Source organism: Desmodus rotundus, chromosome 6 (assembly GCF_022682495.2).
Source record: "Desmodus rotundus isolate HL8 chromosome 6, HLdesRot8A.1, whole genome shotgun sequence".
Lineage (NCBI taxonomy): Eukaryota > Metazoa > Chordata > Mammalia > Chiroptera > Phyllostomidae > Desmodus > Desmodus rotundus.
Genome location: NC_071392.1, coordinates 112,744,389 through 112,770,828, shown reverse-complemented (window position 1 = coordinate 112,770,828; position 26,440 = coordinate 112,744,389). Strand labels below are relative to the sequence as shown.

The following is a 26,440-nucleotide window of genomic DNA, read 5'->3' as shown; positions in this document are numbered from 1 at the left end:
TTTGATGTTTTTAAGTATTTTTTAAAAATAAGGCCTGGCTGGATAGAACAGTTGGTTAAAGTGTCATCCTGATACGCCACGGTTGCAGGTTCAATTCCTGGTCAGAACACATACAAGAGTCAACCAATGAGTGCATAGGTAAGTAGAACAATGAATCAATGTCTCTCTTTCTTTCTCCCTCTTCCTCTCTCCCTCAAATCAATAAATAAAAAATATAATATAGTTAGGCTCTTGACAGATCTAGCAAAGCAACTGGGGGAAAAACAGTGATTGGTACAAAAAGACTAAGCAAAAATAACAAGAAAAAAGAGAGAGAATTATTGATCCCAGGAAAACTAATACAAGAGAAAAAAAATAACTTTAGTTACTATTTTGCCTAGCAGTAAATAATACATATAGTGTCATAAGATATAGGTACCAACTAGTGATTTAATCAAAAGTGTGACAAACTTCTTGAAGTAAATGACGTAAAGATAAAGTGGAGATACTGGTATAAAAAATCTAAATCTTTATTTCCCATGAGAACGGAAAAATGTCAAAAATTTATATTTCATTAAATAGCAATATGAAGTCTTATTTAGAAATATGGAAGTAGCCCTGGCCAGGTAGCTCAGTTGGTTAGAACATTGTCCTGATATGCCAAGGTTACAAGTTCAATCCCCAGTCAGGGTACATACAAGAATCAACTAATGAATCCATAAATTAAGTGGAATAACAAACTGATGTTTCTCTTTCTTTCTAAAATTAATAAATTAAAAATTTAAAAATACGGAAGTAAATACTAGCAAAAGTTAGAAGTAGATGATTTGAAGAAGTTGAACTACAGGTGAGAAGAGAGAGGTGGAGGACTGCTATCTCATTATATGCCTTTAAAAAACATTAAAAAAAATAATGTCAACAGTAACTTTCTGAATGGTAGAATTTCAAGATGTTTTAATTAATTTGTTTTTCTTGGCTTATCTAAATTTTCTATACTAATCTAGTATTACTTGTGTAATTTTTTTGGTAGTTCTTTTTTTAATTGAATTTATTGGGGTGACATTTGTTAATAAAACCATACAGGTTTCAAGTGTACAACACTGTAACACATCATCTGCATATTGCCTTGTGCACTCACCACCCAAAGTCAAGTCTCTTTCCACCACCATTTATCTCCCCTTTGCCCTCTCCTGCCACCCTCCCCCTCCCTGGCAATCACCATACTGTTGTCTGTGTCTGTTTTTTCTACTTAATCCCTTCAACCTTTTTTACTCAAACCTCTGCTGTTTTATGTATCTATGAGTCTGTTTCTACTTTGTTAGTTTCTTTTTTTTAAAGATTTTATTTATTTATTTTTAGAGAGAGGGGAAGGGAGGGAGGAAGAGAGGGAGAGAAATACCAATATGTGGTTGCCTCTCATGCACCCCCAACTGGGGACCTGGCCTGCAACACAGGCATGTGTCCCAACTGGGAATCGAACCGGTGACCCTTTGGCTTACAGGCCAGCACTCAATCCACTGAGCCATACCAGCCAGGTCTATTTGTTTCTTTTGTTCTTTAAATCCCACAGTGAAATCATATGGTATTTGTCTTTCTCTGACTGGCTTATTTCACTTAGCATAATACTCTCCAGGTCCATCCATGCTGTCACAGAAGGTAAGATTTCCTTCTTTTTTTATGGCTGAGTAATATTCCATTGTGTAAATGCACCACAGATTTTTTTATCCACTCATATTTGAGTAATTTTTTAAAAAGGTTTTTAAGTGTTACATTATATTTTTTAAAAATCCACCGCGTAAGTGTTACAAAACACTACACAAATCAGGGCTTGGTACTTCTGGGGGGGCCTTACCTTTTATCGTGGTCAAGATGAAGAAAGCAATGAGGGTGTTGTTGATGGCACAGGTAGACTTGGCAACACAAGATAAGACCGTGTAGGGATTTAAGAGGTAGCTGGGAAAAAGCACACATATTTAGTATTAGTAATCCTGGTCAAAGGACCAGGCAGTCTTGGCCACAAGAGCTAGGAAGTTAAAAAGATTTACTAAAAGCATACTCAAGGGAAGGCAGTTTCTTAGAAATGAGTTCTCCTAAGTAAAAGAGAACGGAGTGGAATTGAGGCCAGTAGGTAAAAGGCACTGAACATTTACTCCCTATTCAGTGCTATGTGGTCTATTGAAAACCCTCTTATTTAATCATTACAGAGATCCTGCAAACTAGCAACAGCAGTATTCCCGCTTTGTGGATGAGGAAGCTGGAACTCAGTGCTCACTTAATTAATAAGTACTTAATTTGCCCAAGGTTTCCCCAACTAATAAATACATTCAAAATTAGGTCTTTCCAGTTTGAAAGCCTATGTTCTTTCTACTACTTCAGATTTAAAATGAAAAAATTTTACCAATTTCCCTACAACCATATATTTTAGAAATACTTATACCCAGAAAAGTACTTTTTATTCAGTCAGGTTCCTGAACTGCACCACAGGCTAACAACCCCACTCAAGAGCAGCCTAGATTTAGCCCTCCTGGTAGTCAAGCAGTATCCACCCAGCCATACCCCAAGGACAGACTAAGTTATCTGCTGACTTCAACAAGCTAGCTGCCATAGAACTTCACAGGACATCTTGAACTTCCACTCGGAAGGAATTAAGCTGAAACATGTAGTCTTTTCCTGAGATGAAAAGGAATGACTGAGAAAATGAATTTGAAATGTGGTGAGTAGGGAAATCTTATATACTCATACTGGATTATTATTTTTATTTATTTCTATCTTGCTTCCACAAAAGATCAGAGGCAGCTCAAATAAGAACAGATAATAAAAATAACAGTAAAATAAAAATAGAAGTAAAGAACCAAGACCAGGGAAAACATAAATGAAAGGAGAAAGTAAAGGCCAGCGAAAGAGGACCCAGTGGGTCTTCTACAACACTATAATAATCAGCTTCAAATCTGGCTCTGTGTTTCCTGGCAGACAAAGTGAAAAGAGAGACCAGTTACATAATTCTGATTATCAGATAGGAAGAAACATAACAGTGTCTCAGGGAGATTATAATTATTATTTAAAAATAAAGACCTTAAATCCAATACCTCCCAGGGCTGTAAGATTAGCAGTTCTAAAGACAAAGGCCTAGAAATTGTTGGTGTTTCCCCCCCCCCCAGCAATTACAGATAGGCTTATTACACAACCTTTAAAGAAATGACTGCTGCTATTATAAAACTACCCTCAGGAGACATATTAGTCCATAAGGAATGCATAATGTTGCTAAACCTCTGGTTCTACTAAGTAGTTTCCACCAATATTTCTGAAATACAGAGATGTGAACTGACACCTCAAAACCGGTGGGTGGGGGTGCATTTCTGAGTAGAAGTGATGTTCAAGAAGCAGCTACACAGCCAACTGTCTTGAATACTGAACAGGAGATTCACACACAAGGCAAAGGGCTGAATAGCCTGTCCTCATAAGGCCCCTTCTAATTCTAAAGTTCTAAGGTCATGTTTTTGCATGAGGAAACTTGTCCATCTTGTTTATTATGTATCCCTAAAACTAATATATTATTAATATTCAATATTATTACTATGAGTTGACTATTATATCTCAAGAATATGAACGGGAATAACCTGAAAGAATTAAACCTACTGGCAGCATGAGCACTCCTAGAGGATTCTTTTGCAGAGCCTCAGTACCTTTCACTCTTCCCTTTTGGTTACTCGTCTGGGCATATGGCATAGGTCCCTTTGGAACTCTACCTCTGTTTTATGAAATACAAATCGAGGACTATATTGTACATAAAGGATAGAAGCTACTCAAAACTACAACCACATAAAGATCAGAATTTATTCAACCTATATGTCACAATTGAAGAACTCTTTCTTTCTTTCTTTCTTCCTTTTTTTTTTTTTTTTAAAGAAACAAACAGTGGTAATAAGTAGGCTGGAGCCCAGATCAGCTTCGAGTGAAAAAGCATTTGTGAAGGGTTGATTGTGCATGTCCCTGTGTGAGGCTTTGTCCCAACAGAGACAGAATGGCTCTGTCTCTTTTGTTGGCCAGAACCCCAGTTGTGCAACAGAACTACAGCAAATACTTGATGACTAAGACTGCAAACCTCCAAAAATACAACAAACAACATGAGAAAGCCTCATCAGATTTTCCTCGCATTTGTTGGCACTGAGCCATGTTCTGTCAGAGAATACTCACAACAGGGCCACTTTCAGAGGGATGTAATGCATTTCCATAGGCGTTCGGATGAGTTCGGCCACATCTGGGGCATATTGGTCTAGTTCAAGGAAGAGCTTCTGCTTTTTAAACTGTGGAGGAAAAAGACAAGGCACATGAAACAAATTACTTCCCATTGCTTTTAGGATGAAGATGAAAGTCTTTTGAGTGACCCACATGGCCCTCCCTCTCCAGGCTCATCACACACTCACTCCCCCTACTTCTTACTTTCTGGGTTCAAACACCATGAACATGCCATGCCCCCTCCTGTTCCCAAGCCTGTACATTTAACCTGGAACAACCACTTCTCTTTCCCTAGTGAACTCCCTCTCACATAGTCTTTAGATCTCAGTAAAATAATCACTTCCTCAGGAAGGCATGCTCATTCCCCCACCCTGACTAAGTAAAATCTCCCCATTATACACATTTTCATGGCACTGTTCAGTTATAACTTTTCTGTTATCCTGACCTAAAGATATATTTATTGATTTTAGAGAGGAAAGCAGAGAGGGGGAAGGAGGGAGGGAGATAATTTAAGGGGGAAGAGGGCGAGAGAGAGAGAGAGAGAGAGAGAGAGAGAGAGAGAGAGAGAGAGAGAGAGAAAGTAAGGGAGAAACATCAATCAGTTGCCTTCTGTACCCGCCCCAACCAGGAATCAAACCCACAATCTAGGTATATGCCCTGACCAGGGATTGAACCTACAACCTTTCTGGTGCAGGGACAATGCTCCACCTGGCCAGGGCACAGCTATAACTTTTTTACTTATTTATGTGGCTGACTAATATGTGTTTCCCTCACTAGACTATGAGTTTCATGAGGGCAGGGACCATGTTTATTGCCAATACCTGGCACAGTGAGCAAATAATAAATATCTGTTGAATGGCTACATGAATGACTAGGAGGCAAAGCAAAGTTCTTAGTCATTTTGAAGAGTTATTATCAGTGGCCTAAAGACTCTGGAGTCCCATCAGCAAAGTAAAATATTTTGATGCAAAGTGAAATGATCTCCTGAATGTCACAGTATCCTGAGTTTTCTTCTGAGCACTCCTCTTTCAAGTGTTTGACCTACGCAGAGAAAGTGGGGAATGGCCATGATGAAGAGAAAAAGAGCCGGGTTTGGCTGGGTAGCTGGATAGGTAAGAGGGAATGAGATGGGGGTGGAAAGCTCTTGTCTTCCCCTGGGGTGTCCCAGCAAGATCATGGGTGTGTTCCAGAATGAAAAAAAATTAGGCAACCCTATAAGTAAACATGGGTCAGACTATGCCCTGACTAGGAATCAAACTATGACAGTTTGGTTCGCAATCCAGCACTCAGTCCACTGAGCCACACCAGCCAGGGCAAGAGCCATCTTTCAGAAGAAAACCAAAGGGTCATCCCAGGAAAACTCCAGGTTTCTTCCAGGGTTTAAGGTAGAGGTGTAATCAGAAAAACCTGAACAAACTTCAAAACCCTCCCTTTGATCATCTCTGAGAGTCCAAGTTAAGTGGTGGGATTATAATCAGTAAGATTTATGCTGCCATCCACAGCTGGGGTTTTTTAATTAAAAGAACAAAATTTAAACTAAGGTGCTTTTACCAGAGAAAAGGTGGCTGGCTCAGCAAAGAGGACAGCTACAGCAGCAGTGGCAGAAGGACAGAGACCCCACTAGCTAAGGATTCTGGAGTTCTACTGCACAAAGAAGGCCACCTGAAAGGAGTGAGGTCCACAAAGAAGGCTGTTAAAGGGGGTTGTATAGGAGTAGCCAGAGAGACGGGGGAATGCAGACCCGTTCCCCAGGCTGGAAGCTAGCCAGCAGGACTGCAGAGATGGAGGTGGCTTAACAGGGATAAGCAGACTCTGAGTAAAGGTGACAATGTGCCAACAATGAAAGAAAAGTAATTCCTTGTAACCCCAATCTTCCAAAATACTTTAAAATAGAAAGATTTTATGATAGGAGAGTCTCAGGCCAGCAGTCCCAGATTCTTTGCTACCTCTGTTTTTGTCTCCCTCAGCATCACCAGCACAGCTGCCATTATGCCCGGGGCTTATCGGCTCAATATTGACTCAGCACCCCTAAGCAAAGACAAAATGTCTTTTAAAAATCCCCACTGCATCCAGTTAGAGACAGGAAAGTGACTAAAATTCTAAGGAAAATTAGACACATACACACAAAGAAAATATTAGAAATATAAAAATAAATGAGATTAAGGAGTGCAATTTAAAACCTGAAGGTAAATACTTCTAGATACACTTAGCAGTCTGACAATGATGAGACTTAAAGCTATCACGAGAGAGGTTAAAAGTGACCTAAAGGGTAATTACCTAGATCTGTTACCTTTGTGACCATTAATCAGCTTGTACACAGATGCTTGTGCTATTTCAGCAGAAAATTTTAAATTAAAAAAAATCTCCAGGTGGAGTCTTTTTCCTTTCTCTCCTTATCTAACCCCCCCCCCCCCCCCACCATGCAGCCCTTTCCTGTTCCTTGCAAGATTTGATTTTGCAAGGACATAATTTCCCTTCTTCAAATAAGGAGCTTTTTTCTAATCATCAAAGCTGTGCCTACACCCTTCTGCATCCCCAAAACCTATGGTGAGGGTGGGAGGGGGGTGAATACTCCACCCCCACTGCATTTCCAACTGTTAGCCTCAGCACGTTCCAAACTCAAGAGCCAATCCTCCAAATTCACAATGCTCTAATCACATTAAGGTTTTTATCACTCTCTACCAAACCAAGTGCAGCTTTTTCACATGAATTCTGAGTTCCAAACAGGAAGCCCATCTCAGCAAAGGACAACTAGACTAATGCTACTTTTGTCAAGTAAGGTAGATGTAAAATGTCGTGAGAATCAACGGGTCACAATCAATCAGCATTCATGTTCACAGGTTAACAGCTGGAGATGGGGAGGGGATGGAGTCCCCCATCTCTGCATCACAGTGTTCTGGGAGGCATTCTGGGCAGAGACACAGCTACACTATCAGGGATTTCAAAAAAAGCCTCAGATCCCAGCAAGACCAAAATGCTTCCAGATTATATGATAGGGGCCCATTTTGAAAAAGTGGGAAAGATTTGAAGGAAGACAAGTTCTGATATTCTACCCAAACCAACAACAGTTTATTAGAATCATCAAAACCTACCATTTAGAATGAGTTAATTTTAAAATTGATTTCAGAGAGAGAGAAGGGAAAAAGATAAACATTGCTTTGTTGTTCCACTTATTTATACGTTCATTGGTTGATTGTTGTATGTGCCCAGACTGGGGATTGAACCCACATGCTTGGCTTGGCATATTGGGACGCTACCAGACCAGGGCTTAGAAGGAGTTAATTTCTGATACAGTATACGGAAAACTCTTATTCTGACAAGAAACCAAATGTTCCAATAGGCTGAATTCTGAGTATGGAGAAACGAAACTATTCCAAATTTTAACTCCGTGTCAGTGATAACAGACGGTCTCAGTGTGCTAAAAAAACAAGGTGTCGACAACAGCTCATTTGGTTTTTGTCTTCCTCTTTAAACCACACAAAGAAAAACCCAAAAATCTCTATGTGTGTTCATATAAACCCAGAAATAACTACAAAATCAATTAAAATTATTTGTGCTCTAAATTAAAGGATGTCTCTCCTATTGACACCGAAGTCTGACTTTAAGAAACTACTGAAACCTAGTTTCATTACTTCCCCATAAGCTTCTCCTCGCATTAAAAACTGTTTTAATTAGAATATGTGTAGTGTTTTTATGAAAGTTGAACAGAAACAAGGAATATGCACGATGTTAGCAGCATCTGTAGTCAACTTTCAGTAAGACACATCTCAGTTTTACATTTTGGTTGAAATCATCTGGCTGATTGTGTGTTGTTGTTGTTTTTAATACTAACCCGATGATATGTTTATTGATTTTAGAGAGAGAATAGGGGAGGGAGGGAAAGATCGATTGGTTGCCTCCCAAATGCATTTTGACCCGGGATCACACCTGCAACCTTTTGGTGCATGGGAGAGCACTTCAACCAACTGAACCACCTGGCCAAGGGCTGACTGTGTTCTTAAATGAAAGCTACCAACCCTTCCTTAGCTTTTCATATACATCCCACATATACCACATATAGACATACGCACACACATATACGTACAAACACACACAGGTGGATATAGACATTTTCTATTTTTTCTCTAGTCTGTTACATTAAAGAACTTCAAACTACAGAAAAGTTGGAAAAAATTCAATTAAACACCTAGATCCACCAATTGTTAACATTTTGTGACATTTCCTTTATATCTCTCTACACACACAAACACAACAAATTTTTTTCTAAACTATTTGGAAGTTGTGGATATCATGACCCTTCACCCCTAAATATATTTTGCTTGTAACCTCAGAGAACAAAGATTATGGTTTACATAGACAATTTATCTTGTAGAGGAAAACAAGCACTGCTAATTCATCTCTGAATCCCTCTGCTTATGAATTTCATGCCCAGTTATGTCATCCCTGGCCTTCCAGAGAATCTTGTTAAAGCTTTTCACCTCAGCCCCTAAATTTTCTTTTCTTCTCCACCTTTTTGAAGTATAATTGATATGTAACATTGTGTAAGTTTAAGATATACAATGTAATGATTTAATATATATACATATATGTGGTGAGCAAAAGTAGGTTTACAGTTATGAGTACATGAAACAGAGTTTATTCTTTTTAAATATATATATATATAATCAATTATGCTATTACAGTTGTCCCAATTTTTCCCCCTTAACCCCCCTCCATCCCCTCAGGCAATCTCCTCCCTTAGTTCATGTCCATGGGTCATGCATATAAATTCTTTAGCTACTCCATCTCCTATATTGTTCTTAACGTTCCCATCTATTCTGTACCTACCAATTTGTACTTCTTAATCCCTGCACCTTTTCCTCCATTCTTCCCTTTCCCCATCCCTACCAATAACCCTCCAAATGCTCTCCATATCTATGATTCTGTCCCTGTTCTGCTTGTTTGCTTAGTTTGTTTTTTTGATTCAGTCATTGATAGTTGTGAATTTATGGCCATTTTAATGTTCATGGTTTTGATCTCCTTCTTTTTCTTAAATAAATCTCTTTAACATTTCATGTAATAATGGCTTGGTGATGGTGAATCCTTTAGCTTTAGCTTTATTGGGAAGCACTTTGTCTGCCCTTCATTTCTAAATGATAGCTTTGTAGTATAGAGTAAAGTAGGTTACAGGTCCCTGCTTTTCATCACTTTGAATACTTCTCGCCAATCCCTTCTAGCTTGCAGTTTCTTTTGGAAAATCAGCTGATAGTCTCATGGGAACTCCCCAGTAGGTAACTATCTGCTTTTCCCTTGCTGCTTTTAAGACTCTCTCTTTGTCTTTAACCTTTGACACTTCAATTATGATATATCTTACTTAGTGTGGTCCTCTTTAGTCCATCTTGTTTAAGACTCTCTGTGCTTCCTGGACTTATATGTCTATTTCCTTCACCAAATTAGGGAAATTTTCTTTCATTATTTTTTCAAACAAGTTTTCAATTTCTTGCTCTTCCTCTTCTTCCAGCACCCCTACGATTTGAATGTTGGTACATTTGAAGATGTCCCAGAGGCTGCTTACCCTACCCTTGTTTTTTAGGATTCTTTTTTATTTCTTGCTTTTCTGATTGAATGTCTTCTTCTTTATATTCCAAATCATTGATTTGATTCTCGGCTTCATCCACTCTGCTGTTGGCTCCCTGTAAATTTTTCTAATTTCACTTAGTGTAACCTTCATTTCTGCCTGGGTCTTTTTCATGCTGTTGAAGTACCCAATGAGTTCCTTCAGCATCCTGATAATCAGTATTTTGAACTCTGCATCTGTTAGATTGCTTATCTTAATTTTGTTTAGTTCTTTTTCTAGAGTTTTGTTCTGTGTTTTTATTTGGGCCATATTTCTTTGTCTCCTCATTTTGGCAGCTCCCTATGTTTGTTTCTATGTATTAGGTAGAGGTGCCTTGACTTCCTGTCTTAGTAGCGTGGCCTATTGTAGAAAAGCACACTGGTAAGTTGCATGGGACAGAGACTTAATTAATCACTTGGGCCGGGCAACCCCTGAGAACTAGGTTGATGGAGTCTCCAATATAGTCTCGCTGCTCTGTGGTTCTGTGTAGGCCAGGGCTCAGAAAGGGGACAATGCTCCTGCCCTCTGGAGTTTTGTCCGGGAGGAAACTGTCCCCTGGCACTTGCTCTACTGCTAGACATTTCAATTTCTCCCCATATGCCACTGGTGCCCTTGTAGCTGTTGCCCCCATGCTGGAGTCCAGAGGGGGTGAGTCTGCATAAGTCCTAAGTCCATTGTGGGCCCTTTAAGAGGAGACTCCTGAGAATCCTGCAGTTTCTTCCACCACCCCAAAGCCCACTGTTTTTTACAGTGAGAAGTTATAGGGACTTATCTTCCTGGCACTGGAACCCTGGGCTGGGTGGTCTGGTGTGGGGCCATTGCTCCCAGGTATCCCTCCCGATTTTTATCCACCACATGTGGGTGTGGGGCCCTCCGTACTGTGTCTCAGTGTCTCCATGCCTCTCTGTGCACCTCTGCCCCTTCTACCTGTCTGGATAAATGTGACTTATTTAATTCCTTGGTTGTCGGACTTCCATACATCTCAATTTTCTGATGATTCTAGCTAATAGTTGTTTTGTAGTCTAGTTGTAATTTTTGCTGTGGTTATATGAGGAGTTGAGCCATGTTTACCTATGCCACCATCTTGTCCGGAAGTCTCAGTTTATTCTATTATTATTATGTATTAAGTATTCTATTATTTTCCATATGAACAACTACAAACCTACTTTTTCCCACTCCTGTATATTGCAAAGCGATTACCACAATAAGGTTAGTTAACCTTACATCCACCACCTCATGTAATTAACATTCTTTTGTGTGTGTGTGTGTGTGTGGTGAGAGCATTTAAGGTCTATTATCTTAGCAACTTTCAAATATATTATACAGTATCATTAACTAGTGTCTCTATGCTGTATGTATATTAGATTCCCTAGAAGTTACTCATTTTATAACTAAAAGTTCATACCCTTTGACTAATATTCCCCCTTTCCCCACCCCCAGCCAACTACAATCTACTCTGTTTCTACAGGTTTGACTTTTTTAGATTCCACATATAAGTGAAATAACACAGTATTTGTCTTTCTCTGTTTGACTTATTTCACTTAGCATCCACATTGTCACAAATGCTCCAAGATGTATATTCCCTGCTCTTAGTGATACTAAGTTCCTAAAATGTTGTTCTTAATCCTTTAGAGGAGGAATTAAGAACTCTTTGAGCACTGGTAACAACTATGGACTCTCTTCATGAAAAAAAAAAAGACATATGCACACACACATATATAATTTTTCATACCATCTCAAGGGTTTTATAGACCTAATAATGGACCCCAAGTAAAGATACCTCTCAAGTCTAGATATTTTAACAGTCTCTTTTTGATGTCTAAAATTCTAGAATTCACCAGCTTTGTGTGTTACGGATGACCAATGCCACAGAAAGGCAGACTGCTATTTCTGGTTCTATTGCTTGGTAACAAGTATTAAAATGAACTACAAACAGACATCACCAATGGGATGCAGCCTTCTCTTACCCCAGTCCAAATCTTCCCAATCAAGGAGGACTGCAGCCAATTTTTTAAATAACTACATGGATAGTACGTATACATGGTTAAACTGTTAACTCTCTTAGAACCAAGAAAAATAAAAATGGTCCCACTATATAATTCCCCTTGGCTATTACATATGGATTAAAACTACAGTTTACATCAACACTTTCAACAGGTGTTAAATATGTGTCAAGTTTTCCAATTAAGATTGCTAGGAATCTTCTGTTTCCTTCTGCAAGGAAACAGAAACTACATTGGAAATCCAATTTTACCTTGGATACACATAACAATGAGTTAAAGGCTATATTAATTTTCCTCTATAAAAATAAAAAACTGGTGAAAGAAATGGAAGATTTTTAAGGATCCTCATTACTATAATTATAGTTCAATTCCATTTGCTGAAAAAAGTCTGAATTGGCACAGGTGAGTGAATATTAATCTACAAAGATTAAGCAAACCTTTCTCTATCTATTAGTAAAGCTGTCTTGTTTGTTTGGGTTTGGCCATTCCAGGGCTGGCTGAACAACCCAGAAGCTTCAATCCCACTTCTTAGCATTTTAAAACAGTTGGATCCTGCCCTGGCTGGTGTGTCTCAGTGGATTTAGCACCGGACTGTGCACCAAAGGGTCACTGGTTTGATTCCCAGTCAGGGCACATGCGTGGGTTGCGGGCCAGGTCCCCAGTGTGGGGTGAGTGAGAGTCAACCACACATTGCTGTTTCTCTCCCTCTCTTCCTCCCTCCCTTCCCATCTCTCTAAAAATAAATAAGTAAAGTCTTAAAAAAAAAACCAGTTGGATCCTTAAGTACATGCATGATCTTTGGTTCTTTATAACAAGAGACAACGTGCTACCAAATTCACCAGTTTTTTCCCACCCACTGACTACTCACCACAACTTTATTGAAGTCCTGGATTGCAAAATACAGGGCAATGGCAGTGAGTGCATCAGTTATCTGCCAAGAGAAAGAGAAGTGAGCTCAATTAGTGTTGGAGTAATGGAATGCTGCCAGGGCCTGAAGTTTCTGGATGGTGGTAGACTATCAGTACTGACCTCTTGCAGTCAGGCAGAACCTCAGCCCTCACTTTGAGCACCCAAAGACAAAGCCTCTTCAGGGAGGTTAAGACTGGAAAATCTGCCCTGTAACTGCAAGTCACTAAGTTTTCTGTAAAGCAGGAATAATACCTACTGCTCTGTAGGCCTGATGTATGTCAAGTGCTGGCACATAGTAAGTAATCAGTAAACAGTAGCCATTATAATAATTCAAAAAGAACCCAGTGGACCTTCTACTTTACCCAGATTTTCAACCCTAGATTAGGCAAGTGTTTCAAATTACTATGCTCTCAAAACATAGCCCTGTATCTCAAATTCCTGTCCCTGAAAGTCTCATTAGGCCTCTGTTACTGTCACAGAATCTCGTGGCAGAACGATTAGGAAATTGAGGATGCCCTCAACACTGACATCACAATTAAAGCCAATCATAGAATCTTGGAGCTAGAGAAATCAAGGCGACATTGTTCACATGTCAAATTTTAAAAGTATAAGAAATTAGAACTGGTCAGATGTCATAAACTCCTCTTCATACTTCCGTAATACAATTGACCCTTGAACAGTCTGGGTTTGAACTATGCAGGTCAACTTATACACAGATATTTTTCAGTAAATATCTGTGCTGTTAGCCGGGTTGGGAGTGCAAGCATGTGGAGGGCCAACTGCATGCGCCATTTTATACAGGGGGCTTGGGCATCCAAGGATTTTTGGTATCTATGGAAGGGGCAGGGAAGAGGTGTCCTGAAACCAATGCCCTTAGATACCGAGGGACAACTTAAATTTTGGGGGAGTAAAAAGTTATATCATATGCGAATCTTCAACTGTGTGGGGTGGGGGCAGCAAGGTTGGCACCCCTAGTCCCCAGCGTTGTTCAAGGATCAATTGTACAGTTACAGTTCTACAAATTCAAATTAAAAATAGGTTTTTGCTTTTATACTCTAAGAAACTCCTAAATTTGTAAAATAGATTTTTTTCTTAAAAAAGTAAGATTAAAGACAATAAAATTTAAAATGTATACGCATTGATTTTATGTGGAAGTTTGCTTACCATAAATACCAATTCAGCATAGTCAATCAGGAAATGAAAGAGGTATATTATTAATGGAGTCTGCAGGAGAAAAACAAACAGGCAAATTAAATCTTACTGTTATCAGTTTCCATAGTAGGGGGTGGGGTTAGAAGCTATCCTGTCAGCAAAAATTTCTTCCCTAGAATATTGTTCTACGCCAGCTGGCCAGTGTGCATGAGGGAGAGTAACTTTGTATAACTGGATCGTTTTGTGCCACTGCCAGTATCTCCTGAACTGAGTAAAGGGAAAAACAAAAGCCAAAATGTTCAATATCTATTAAAGAACTGTTAACATACGAAAGGTAAAGGTGAACTTTAGTTCTAAGACATATATAATAATAGCCAATGGGAACTACATAGTGGATCAAAGCTACTGAACTCATAAAATAAATTGGGAAATGTTTTTTCCTTTCTTCTGTTCTTTGAGATGTTTTATAGGATTGGTGTTATTTCCTCCAAAGAGTTGGGAAAAATTAATTCACCATGAAACCATCTCAACCTGGGTTTTCTTTAAGAGAAGATTTTAAAGTACATATTCAATTTATTTACTTATTTGTTTATTTATTTATTTTAGAGAGAGAAAAACATCAATTTGTTGGTCCACTTATTTAAGCATCATTAGTTGTTTCTCGTATATGCCCTTTTGGAAGATCGAACTCGCAACCTTGGTGTATTGGAATGATGCTCTATCCACCTGAGCTACCTGGCCATGGCCCAGATTCAATTTCTTTTACAGATAAAAACTATTCAAATAGTGTTAGGTGAGGTAAATTGTGGTTTTCTAGGAATATGTCCATTTCATCTAAATTTTCAAATTTCTTGGCAATAACTTGTTCATAATTTTTTATTTTTAGTGTCTGTAAGAACTATAGTGATGTTGCTTTTCATTCCTGATATTGGTAATTTGTACATTCTCTTTTAGATCTTAAATTTTGCCAAAGATTTCTTTTTTTAAACATATTTTACTTATTTATTTTTAGAGAGAGAGGAAGGGAAGGAGAAAGAGAGGGAGAGAAACATCAGTTGATTGCGTCTCACACCCCCAACCAGGGACTTGGCCAGCATCCTAGGCATGTGCCCTGACTGGGAATTGAACCGGCAACCCTTCGGTTCACAGGCCTGCACACAATCCACTGAGCTACACCAGCTAGGGCACTGCCAAAGATTTCTTTTTTTTTTTTTTTAATATATTTATTGATTATGCTATTACAGTTGTCCCATTCCCCCCCCACTCCACTCCATCCTGCCCACCCCCCTCCCTCCCACATTCCCCCCTATAGTTCATGTCCATGGGTCATACTTGTAAGTTCTTTGGCTTCTACATTTCCTACACTATTCTTACCCTCCCCCTGTCTATTTTCCACCTATCATCTATGCTACTTATTCTCTGTACCTTTCCCCTCCTCTCCCTCTCCCACTCCCCTATTGACACCCCTCCATGTGATCTCCATCTCTATGGTTCTGTTCCTGTTCTAGTTGTTTGCCTAGTTTGCTCTTGTTTTTGTTTTAGGTGTGGTCGTTAATAACTGTGAGTTTGCTGTCATTTTTACTGCTCCTATTTTTGATCTTCTTTTTCTTAGGTAACTCCCTTTAACATTTCATATAGTAAGGGCTTGGTGATGATGAACTTCTTTAACTTGACCTTATCTGAGAAGCACTTTATCTTCCCTTCCATTCTAAATGATAGCTTTGCTGGATACAGTAATCTTGGATGTAGGTCCTTGCGTTTAATCTTGGGTAATGTAATTATGATGTGCCTTGGTGTGTTCCTCCTTGGGTCTAGCTCCTTTGGGACTCTCTGAGCTTCCTGGACTTCCTGGAAGTCTATTTCCTTTGCCAGATTAGGGAAGTTCTCCTTCATTATTTGTTCAAATAAGTTTTCAATTTTTTGTTCTTCCTCTTCTCCTTCTGGCACCCCTATAATTCGGATGTTGGAACGTTTCGAGATGTCCTGGAGGTTCCTATGCCTCTCCTCATTTTTCCGAGTTCTTGTTTCTTCATTCTTTTCTGGTTGGATGTTTGTTTCTTCCTTCTGGTCCACACCGGTGATTTGAGTCCCAGTTTCCTTCGCATTACTATTGGTTCCCTGTACATTTTCCTTTGTTTCTATTTGCATAGGCTTCATTTTTTCATCTACTTTTCGAACAGATTCAACCAATTCTGTGAGCATATTGATAACCAGTGCTTTGAACTGTGCATCCGATAGGTTGGCTATCTCTTCGTCGCTTAGTTGTATTTTTTCTGGAGCTTTGAAGTGTTCTGTCATTTGGGCCATTTTTTTTTTTTTTTTTTTTTTTTTTTGGTCTTGGCGCTTCTGTTACTTTAAGGGGCGGAGCCTTAGGTGTTCACCGGGGCGGGGTAACGCTGGTCGCTGTGCTGTGACGCTGTATGTGGGGGAGGGGCCGAGAGGGAGCAATGGCGCCCGCCCCACTCTCCTCCGGATTTCAGTCTTTCACTCCGATACCCACAATCAAACTGGGCCCCTCTGGTGCTGGTTCCCCAGTGGGTGGGCTTGTGCACACTCTAGGCCCCCGTGGGTCTCTCCAACGACCTCTCCCGTGAGGCTGGGAGTCTCTCCTGCTGCCGCCCCAGCCCCCACGGGCGCCTTCAATCAGAGGTTTGAGGCTTTATTTCCCGGAGCTGGAGCCCTGGGTTGCGCAGTCTGCTTCACTCCCCGCCGTTCGCCCGGCCTATCTGTGTGCGAATGTGGGGTCCTGGGGTGCTACCCACTGCTCTGCCTGCCCCGCTCTCCGCCACTCCGAGTCCGGCCCTCTCGGTTCATCTGCACAAATGTAGGGTCGCAGGGTCTGCTAGTGCTCCGACTGCCCGCCCCGTTGGTCCCACACTCCGCCAGTCTCAGTCCCGCCACGGCCACGCGAGTCCTCTCCACTCCGGTGCCCGTCTCCGCCCCTCCTACTGGTCTGGATGAATGTTTATTTTGTATTTCCTTGGTGTTGGACCCTCTTGCCGTTCGATTTTCTGTCAGTTCTGGTTGTGCGAGGAGGCGCAGTGTGTCTACCTACGCCGCCATCTTGGTTCTCCAGATTTCTTAACTTTATTAGTCTTTCAAAGAACCAACTTTGGGTTTGCTGATTATTATTCTTTGGTTTCTATTTCATCAATTTCTGAACTTTACAGTATTATATACAATTTTTCCTTCAATCTATTCCAGGATAATTGCTTCTTCTCTTCCTATTGACACCTAGATCATTTTCAGAATTTCTTCTGTCGTAGTAAATTCATTTTAAGGCAATAAATTTTCCTTATAAATAATAGATAAAAATATCTATAGCTTCAGCTGCATCACACAAGTTTTGATAGTTGGTGTTTAAAATCATTCTGTTCAAAGTTCTCTAATTCCATTGAGATTTCTTTTTTGAGACTACTTTATTTTTTTAATTGATTTTAGAGAGAGAGGAAAGGAGAGAGAGGGGAACATCAATCTGTTGTTCCACTTATTAATCCATTCATTAGTTAAATGACTACCTTTAACTCGAGGACATGCTAATTGATTCTAGAGGGAGGGGAAGGAAAGGTGAGAGAGAGAGAGAGAGAGAAACGTCAATCAGTTGCCTCTCATACACACCACAACCTAGGGGACTGGACTGAACCCACAACCTAGGCATGTGCCTGACTGGAAATCAAACCCATGACCTTTCAGTTTACTGAACAAAGCTCCAACCAACTAAGCCACACCGGCCAGGCTCATCTATTATATTCTTAATTTTTTATGATGTTTTCCAGTTGTAGAATTTCCATTTGACTCATTTTTATATGTTACAGCTCTCTAGTGAAATTCTCTGTCTTATCATCTCTTTTGTGAACTTATAACCATTGGTCACAATTATTTTTAAAATCCAAATTTTGATAACTCAATATCTAGATCACCCATGAATCTCTTTTTATTGCCTATTTTTTTCTGTCATTTATTATGTTTGATAATTTTTGACTCAATGATAGACATTTGTGTTTGAAAAATTGCAGAGATTCTAGATGAGGTTATTTTCCTCCAGAAAGGATTTCTTTAAGCTCTGGTAAGCAATTAGGATAGAATTATATCATATTAATCTAATTAGAGATTTACCTAATTAGAAGCTGGATTCAGTCTTTATAAGACTCGCCTATAGGGTAGTCTACCCTCCTTCCTCAAGTACAGACCTTCAGATGTCCCAAAGGAGAGCCAAGTTCTCTACCAGAGCCATGCCACCTCAAATTTATAATCCCTCAGCACCATGAGATTGCTGAGAGCTCCTTAACCTTTTACCAGCCAGTTTCCATTCTGTTTTTCTGCCTCTCAGCCTGTGCCTCTTTCAAACTGGTAAATGCATCAAGGAGAAAGCAGATCAGAATGTCAGTCCCACTTTTTGAACTTTCTTCTCTGGGACCTCAGCTTTCACACAGATGTTTTTTGCATTCATACTGCTTTTCTAATAGTTCTAGGGAGGAGGGTTGGTCTGCTACTACAAGCCAGTTCACTGATCCAAGCAGAACCATACAAAAGTGCATGACTTGGTTTTTAGTGAGCCCATGCTGGTAACTCAGGAGCACCTCTTCCCAACACCAACCACACGCAAAAATGTGTTCTATATTGTAAAGGTCATCAACAACCTTTTTAGTGAGAACAAACGAGTGTGCTAGAAAAAACAAGGCTTTGGGGTCAGACTCAGGTTTAAAACCAGGTTCTACTTGTGTACCTTTGGGCAAGTCATTTCCCCCTCTGAGCCTTAGTTTCCTCGGCTATAAAATAAGAATAGTGACCTATTTCACAGGGGTCTTAGGAGGATGAAATGGTAATGTGCACAAAGTACTTAGCATACAGTAAACCTCAATATACTAGCTACCTGAGATCAACTTTTTACCTCTTTTTGAAAACAGGGGCATCAACTTTGCCTTTGAAAGTTCTAAATGCATTAAGCTTTTACAACTATCTACTAATGGATTCTTTTTTTTCCCATTTATCTTTGTTAGTAAAAGGTAGTAACTTGATATTTATATTACCAATAGCCTCCTTTCAAAGTATTTTGATAATTCAGATAGTTTAGAATAGCTCTAAATCAGTCTCAGAAATATCAGAACAAACAGTTTTCTAAAAGCCTATCAGTATATAGGCTGGTTTCCATAATGAACTAATATGTATGCAGTAGTTTAACTGCACATAATCCTATTATAGAGAAGCCTATATTGAGTATAATCTGTCTTTATGCCACATCTCCACTGGGTGACTACTCCCAATCAGGGTGAGATACATATGAAAAACTTTCAATTTAACTACCAGTACGTAGCTAGACATAAAACACAGACACATCTGTTGAAGGCAGTCATAAAGATCTAATCTGTGGCTGCTCAATTCCCTTTTTCTCTCGTGTACAGATCTTCCTTCTCCACTTTCACCTGTTCTTACCTCTCCCTAGGAACTAGATAATAAAATCTGCTGAAGATTAAGAAACAATGCAAAAGCAATGATGACCTTTCTTTTCAAAAGTGTTCTTTTCATTTGGCTTGACATAATTTTATTTCTTTATATTTTATTACTTGAAGATAATAAAATATAGCTGGCTCTAGATTTATGAACACCCAGCTTACAAGAAAATTAACCCATAATCAGGAATGAGGAGTGAGGGATTCTGAGTCTAAAGTTGTCCCCACTGTTTTCAGGGAGAAGCAACTGGTCTTACAGGAACATCATCCTGTAGACCAAAAAGTCATGGGTTCAATTCCCAGCCAAGGCACATGTGTGGGTTGCAGAAATTCAGAGTTCCTGAAGGTTAACAGTCCTAAAGGGGTTATTTTTTTACAAGTATAGAGATGTAACATGGTTCTTGTAGCTGGAAATTACTACCTCATGCCGTTACCCTCCTTTACACACACATGCTTCTGAAGAAGAGTAAGAATGTGTTCTAGGCTTCCTCACTGTATCTAAGAATGCATTTTCCCAGAGAAACAAAATTTTAAACTATGGTTAAGTGACTAGACAGAGCTCTTCCATTTATTTGTTCAACATATTCTTTCTGAAAGGACTATTTCACATCTTCCTCTCTCCACAACCCCCAACTTCCCTTCCACTTCTTACTTTCAACCAACAGGCTTATCTCTTATTCCACTAAGAGAAGCAATTAAATGAGGACTACCTCATTTTCCTCCTATCCAGTTGACCAGATTCCTGTATCTATACCTATGCAATATTCTCATATTAACAGTGATGAATTTCCTTTTTTCTTATCCAAAGCCAAATCCTCCACCTACAAACTGGATCCCATTCTTTCTTGCCTCCTCAAAGACACTGCTCGTTCAATTATCATCTCTTTTTTTTATATTATCAACTTCTCAATACACAGGATTATTTCCATCAGCAACTAAATATCCAGATCCTCATATTTTAAAAGTCTTCACTAGCCCTGGCTGGTGTGGCTCAGTTGGTTGGAACATCATCCTGTAGACCAAAAAGTCATGGGTTCAATTCCCAGCCAAGGCACATGTGTGGGTTGCAGATTCAATCTCCAGTCAGTGCATGCAGGAGGCAGCCAATCAGTGTCTCTCTCACATCAATGTTTCTCTCCCTCTCTCTCTCTTCCCCTTCCCCTCCCTCTAAAATCAATAAGCATGTCCTTGGGTGAAGATTTTTAAAAAGTCTTCACGAGACACCTCCCTCTAGCTACCATAGCATTTCTCTGCCCTCCTTTAGAGCAAAACTCCTCACAAAGGTTGTCCCCGCCTCTGAGTACTTCAACCAGTCTCTTATCCTTACAGTCCACTGAAAATACTGCTGCCAAAGTCTTCAAAGATCTCAATTTTGGCATATCAATCATCAATCTTCTGTCCAAATTTCCCTACTTTGCAATAGCATTTGACATCATTTTCAACTCCCACCTCGAAACACCTTCTTCATCCGGCTTCCATGTACTATACTCTTAACTTTCCTCCTTTTCACCTTTATTTGCTAGCTCCCCTTCCCCTCCCCACCCTCGATGTATTGGAATGCTCCAGGTGTCTGTTTTCTTCTTTATGTAAATTTACTCCCTATGTGTCTTAGTTATCTATTCCTGTGTAACAGATTCTCCCAAAACTTAGCTTAAAACAATACACATTTATTACCTCACATAGTGTCTGAGAGTCAGGAATCCAGAAGTGGCTTAACAGGGTAGTTATGGCACTGAGTCTCTTATGAAGTCGCAGTCTCTAAAGGGGTTTGAGTATCTGCTTCTAAGCTTACTCATGTGCTGCTGACAGGAAGGTGCAGGGCCTTATCACAAAGGCCTCTCCATAAAGTTGGTCACGACATGGCTTCTGCCAGAGCAAGTGATCCAAGGGACAGAAAGTCTAAGATGAAAGTGGCACTGTCTTTTATAATCTAATCTAGGAAGTGACATACCAGCATCTCTGTCATATTCTATTGGTCACATAGACCAACTCTGGTGCAACATGAAAGAGAACTGCATGAGTGTGAATGCCAGAAGCTGGACATATTTGGGGGTCATCTTGGGCGCTGGCTATACTAGGTGATTGCATCCAGTCTAATGTTTTCAGATACCATCTATCGACTGATCCCCATTTTATACCTCTGGCCTGGACCTCTCTTCTTGCATTTCACATGGGTACAGCCAATTGCATTAATACTGCCGTTGGGATATCTACCTGCATTTTGCTGTGTATAATGCATACTTTTGGGCCTAAATTTCTGAGAGAAAAATAAGGATGCACATTATACATGGGTAGTACTAATTCCATATCTATATAAATGTTTTTAATTCTTTTATTTATGTGTACGCATTAAAAGTGTGACTCTAGAAAGCAATAACTATACCTGTATGCAAAATAATGCCCTGAAATACAATTTTCTATTTTGTTTCTAAATATAAATAAAAAAACAGTGAAAACAAAAGACTTTTTTCGTGAAAGTTTGGACCAAACACATGGTACGCATTGTACATGGCAAAATACGGTAATAAGCACTTCAAACTTAACATGGTGAAATCTGAGCTGTATTTTCTACCCCGCTGAAACCTGTTCCTCCCTTAGTATGCTTAATCTCCTTAAATACTACCACCACTCACTCAAGTGCTCAGGACAAAAGTCTGCTGATCTTTGTATCCTTTAATCCTCTCCTGCCTTTATATCCACATCAATCTATTAACAAGTCTACCTCTATAAAATATAACTATAATCTAATCAATGTATAAAGAATTTAATCGTTTTTCACCATCTTCATTGTTACCACCCTAGTTCCAAGGCACATCATCCTGCTTAGAGGACTGTATAGGCACTCTAATAATTTTTTCCGTTTCACCTCTTGTCCCTAGAGTCAACTTCCCTCACAGTATCTACAACAATATTTATTAAGTATAAAATAAATATGAGTACTTCTCTCCTGGTTTAAAAGTCTCCAGTGTCTTTTGAATCACAGTAAAAATACAATCTACTTGCTATTGTGGACCACTGGGGTCAGCGAAGGATCTTAGGATGGCCGGGTGAAAACCTGCTCTAAAGGGCAGTGACTGCGTCTCGAAGGCCATGATTGAGGAATGTGAGAAAGAGCTGGAGAAGATGAAGAACATAATTCCATCTGATCAAATGACCACTGAGGATGTGAATGAAGTCTTCCCAGACACCAAATAAGACAAGAAATATCCCACCTGGCCTCACCAGCCTGTTGAGAATTTATAAACTTGAGTCTGGGAGGAAGCTCTGGCTCTCCTATTACAAACTGTGGACAGTAAAAATAATTATATTAGAAATAGATAGATAGAAAATCCAAATTCCTAATTATGTCTATGAAAGTCCTACAGCCCTGGCTGCATGACTCAGTTGGAGCGTTGTTCCTTGCACTCTAAGGAAAGGTTGTGGTTCGATTCCCAGTCAGGGCGTATTCCTAGGTTGCGGGTTTGATCCCCAGTTGGGGAGCATACAGGAAACAACCAATCGATGTTTCTCTCTCATATTGATGTTTCCCTCTCTCTCCCCCACCCCCCTTCTATGTCTAAAATCAATGGAAACATGTCCTTGGGTGAGGATTTTTTTTTTTAAAGTCCTACATAATGTGGCCTCTAATTTTTCTCAAAACTTACCTTTATTATTTTTCTCCTTGTTCATTCTGCTATAGCAACACTGGCCATCTTTCTGCAAATCACAAATTCCAAGCTCATTCCCAAATCAGGGCCCTCACATAGCTTGCTAGCTTCATTTAGATCTCTTTTCAAATTACACTTCCTCAGAGAGCCTTCCCTGAACACGCTAAAACTGTAACACATATGACTGTCACTCTTCACCCCTTTACCCAGCTTTAATTTTCTACATGTGCTTACCACCTAACTGATACCTCATTTCTTAAACTTAAGCTTTATTGGAGAAAAGTTAGTGTAAAATACACTGTACATATTTAGAGTGTGCAATTTGATCGATTTTGACCTACGTAGACATCCATGAAACCATCGCCACACTCAAGAAAGTGAACATATCCACCATTCCTAAAAGTTTATCAACTTTACTGTTCATCCCAAAGAACCAACTCTGTTTCAGTGATTTCCTATTGTTTTTCTGTTTTCTATTATATTTTTTCTACTCACATCTTTACTATTTCTTTTATTCTACTTTGAATTTATTTTCTTTTTCTAGCTTTTTTTTTTTAATTTTTATTGTTATTCAATTACAGTTGTATGCCTTTTCTCCCCATCCCTCCACCCCACCCCAGCTGAACCCACCTCCCTCCCCCACCTCCACCCTCCCCCTTGGTTTTGTCCATGTGTCCTTTATAGTAGTTCCTGTAATCCCCTCTTCCCACTGTCCCCGCCCACCCCCCCCACCCTGGCTATTGTTAGATTGTTCTTAACTTCAATGTCTCTGGTTATATTTTGTTTGCTTTTTTCTTTTGTTGATTATTTTTCTAGCTTCTTAAGGTAGAACTGGGTCAGTCACTGCTCCCATGTTCTATGGAGTGTACTATCACTTAATAAATCTGCTCTCTCTCTCTTTTTGCTATAAAAAAAAAAAAAGGTAGAATTGAAGTCGTTGATTTGAGATCTTTTTTTCTCATATAGGCATTGAGCACTATAAATTTCTCCCTAAGAACTGGTTTAGTGACATCCTGCATATTTTGATAGGTAGCATTTTCATTTTCATTCAGTTCAAAATACTTTTTAATTTCCTTTCTGATTTCTTCTTTAATTCATGGGTTATTTAGAGATACGTTACTTAGTTTTCAAATATATTTGAGGATTTTCCAGATGTCTTTCTGAGGTCAATTTTTTATTTAGTTCCATTGTGGTCAGAGAATATACTTTGTATGACTTCAATCCTTTTGAATTTACTTGAGTCTTGTTTTATGGCTCAGAATATGATCTACCTTGTAAAGGTTCCATATACACTTAAAAAGATTATGTGCTTTGCTTCTGTTGGATGGAATGTTCTATAAATGTCAGTGAAGGCAAGTTGGTTGATAATGTCGTTCAAGTCTTTTATATCTTTGTTGGTTTTTCAGTCTACTTGTTCTATTAATCATTGAGAGAGGGGTACTGAAATCTCCAACTACAACTGTGGATTTGTCTCTCTCTCCTTGCAGCTCTATAAGTCTTTATTTATTTCAAAATTCAGCTACTAGGTATATAAATATTTAAAATTGGTATGTTCTTATGATGAATTGATATCTTTTTTTTTTAAATCCTCACCCAAGGATATGTTTATTGATTTGAAAGAGAGAGGAAGAGAGAGGGACCCAGAGAAAGAGGGAGAGGGAGAGAGAAACACTGATGTGAAAGAGAAAGGCAATCTATCGGTTGCCTTTTGACAGGGGATTGAACCCGCAACCTAGGTATGTGTCTTAATGGTATGTGTCTTAATAGGGAATCAAACCCACAGCCTTTCAGTGTATGAGACAATGTTCCAACCACCTGAGCCACCTGGGCAGCACAATGAATTGACATCTTTATTGTGATGAAATGACGTTCCTTATCCCGGTGATATTCTTTGCTCTGAAGTGTTTCTTTTTTACAAACTCACTATGTTTCTCACACAAATATGAGCACCCTGAGGCCAGGGACAGTATCTTGTTCTGTACCCCTAGCACATTGCAGCATAGCTGGCATTTGGTAAATACTTAACAAATTTTTATTAAAGGAAAGAGAGAAGGGAGGGAAGGATTGGAATGCACATGCAGGTATAGAGCTACACACTAGTATCAAAAAAATAAGTGATGAAAAGGTGCCAGTACTTGTTTTGGGGAGCATATAATGGGTGAAACAAGTATAGAGGCAGTTTCAAGAGTGTGATATCAGCCATTAAAAAGATAAGCACAAGATACTGTGTAAAACACAGAAGGAACACTGAACCTCACCTAAGGTGATGAGTGATGGCTTCCTGGAGGGGTGAAGCTAATATCAGAATAGAGAACCAACCACAAAAAGAGGGAAGAATGGCCCTCCATAGGGAGACAATAGCATGAACAAAGACACAAAGGTAATACAGAGTATGTGCTGAAGCCTAATGAAAGTATGTCAGGACTCTCTCAGGGGACTCCTATCCTGTCTAGAAAACCCACTGCCCTGGGCCCACTACACACTGAGCACTAACGACTACTGGGTTACTCTTTCTTATGCACAGACAACCTGTTCCCAGCAACTGGATTGAGTGCTTACTAAGAATCTCTTAAATTATTCCTAACCTATTTCTATTAGTAGTTCTTGATATTGTGATTTGATTAGACAGTAATACAAAGTAATAATGGAATACGAATGCAAAAGACAACTGTCATCTCCATGAGTACCAAGATAAATGCTTTAGAAAAACTAGACTGAAGAACAACAACAACAAAAAAATTGTTCTCAAAGTAGGTGTGAGGGAGACAACTATAAAAATTGTGGGTATGTCCTCCTGGTGTGGCTCAGTGAACGGAGTGCCCACCTGTGAACCAAGGGGTTGCTGGTTCGATTCCTAGTCAGGGCATATGCCTGGGTTGTGGGCCAGGTCAGGTCCCCAGTGCGGGGCATGCAAGAGGCAACCACACATTGATGTTTCTCTCCCTCTCTTTTCCCTCTGTCTAAAATAAATAAATAAAATCTTTAAAAAAAATTCTTTTTAAAAATTGGGGGTTAAATTGCCAAATTAGAAAACTACTACTTTAAAATGATACGGTCAGTGGGAAGAGGGAGAAAAGAGAGGAAAGAAATGTGGTTGCTGCGGTGAGCAGGGCCCACAGGGCATTATCCCATAAGTGTCTGGATTTCATCCTGAGGTCTGTGGTGAGGCCCAGAGATACTAAGCAGAATAGTGACAAAATCGGATTCACATTTCAGAAAGACGGCTCTAACTGCAGAACAGAGTAAAGGAGCAAGACAATGCAGAGAGACTTGTCAGAAAGCTGTTGGAGTAAAACAGACAAGAAACAACTGTAAACTAAGAGTGATTTTATGATTCTTAAGAACTAATTTTATGGGTAAATAGGCTTTTGTGGGCTTTCTAAGAAACCAACATTGCTATCACAACTTTCGTAGGAAAGCATGTTCCAAAGAATCAATTACATGTCGATTAGCATACAACTTATTCAT

The 26,440-nt window shown here is 39.4% G+C and overlaps 1 protein-coding gene across 2 annotated transcripts in view; it reads right to left on the bottom strand.

The window, feature by feature from the left end:
- PIGU (phosphatidylinositol glycan anchor biosynthesis class U) overlaps positions 1-26,440 on the bottom strand; it is a 97,964-nt gene that overhangs the window by 63,712 nt on the left and 7,812 nt on the right. Inside the window, exons 1-5 of one of the 2 annotated variants that reach the window (XM_071221770.1) lie at positions 22,538-22,608; positions 13,888-13,947; positions 12,683-12,745; positions 4,174-4,283; positions 1,832-1,932 (exon numbers count right to left, since the gene is read on the bottom strand). In XM_071221770.1, coding sequence (XP_071077871.1) covers positions 1,832-1,932; positions 4,174-4,283; positions 12,683-12,745; positions 13,888-13,890 — 277 coding nt within the window. In that variant the 5' untranslated portion in view covers positions 13,891-13,947; positions 22,538-22,608. Of the gene's footprint in view, positions 1-1,831; positions 1,933-4,173; positions 4,284-12,682; positions 12,746-13,887; positions 13,948-22,537; positions 22,609-26,440 lie in introns of those variants that run through there. The other variant, XM_024559521.3, reaches the window with a different exon arrangement.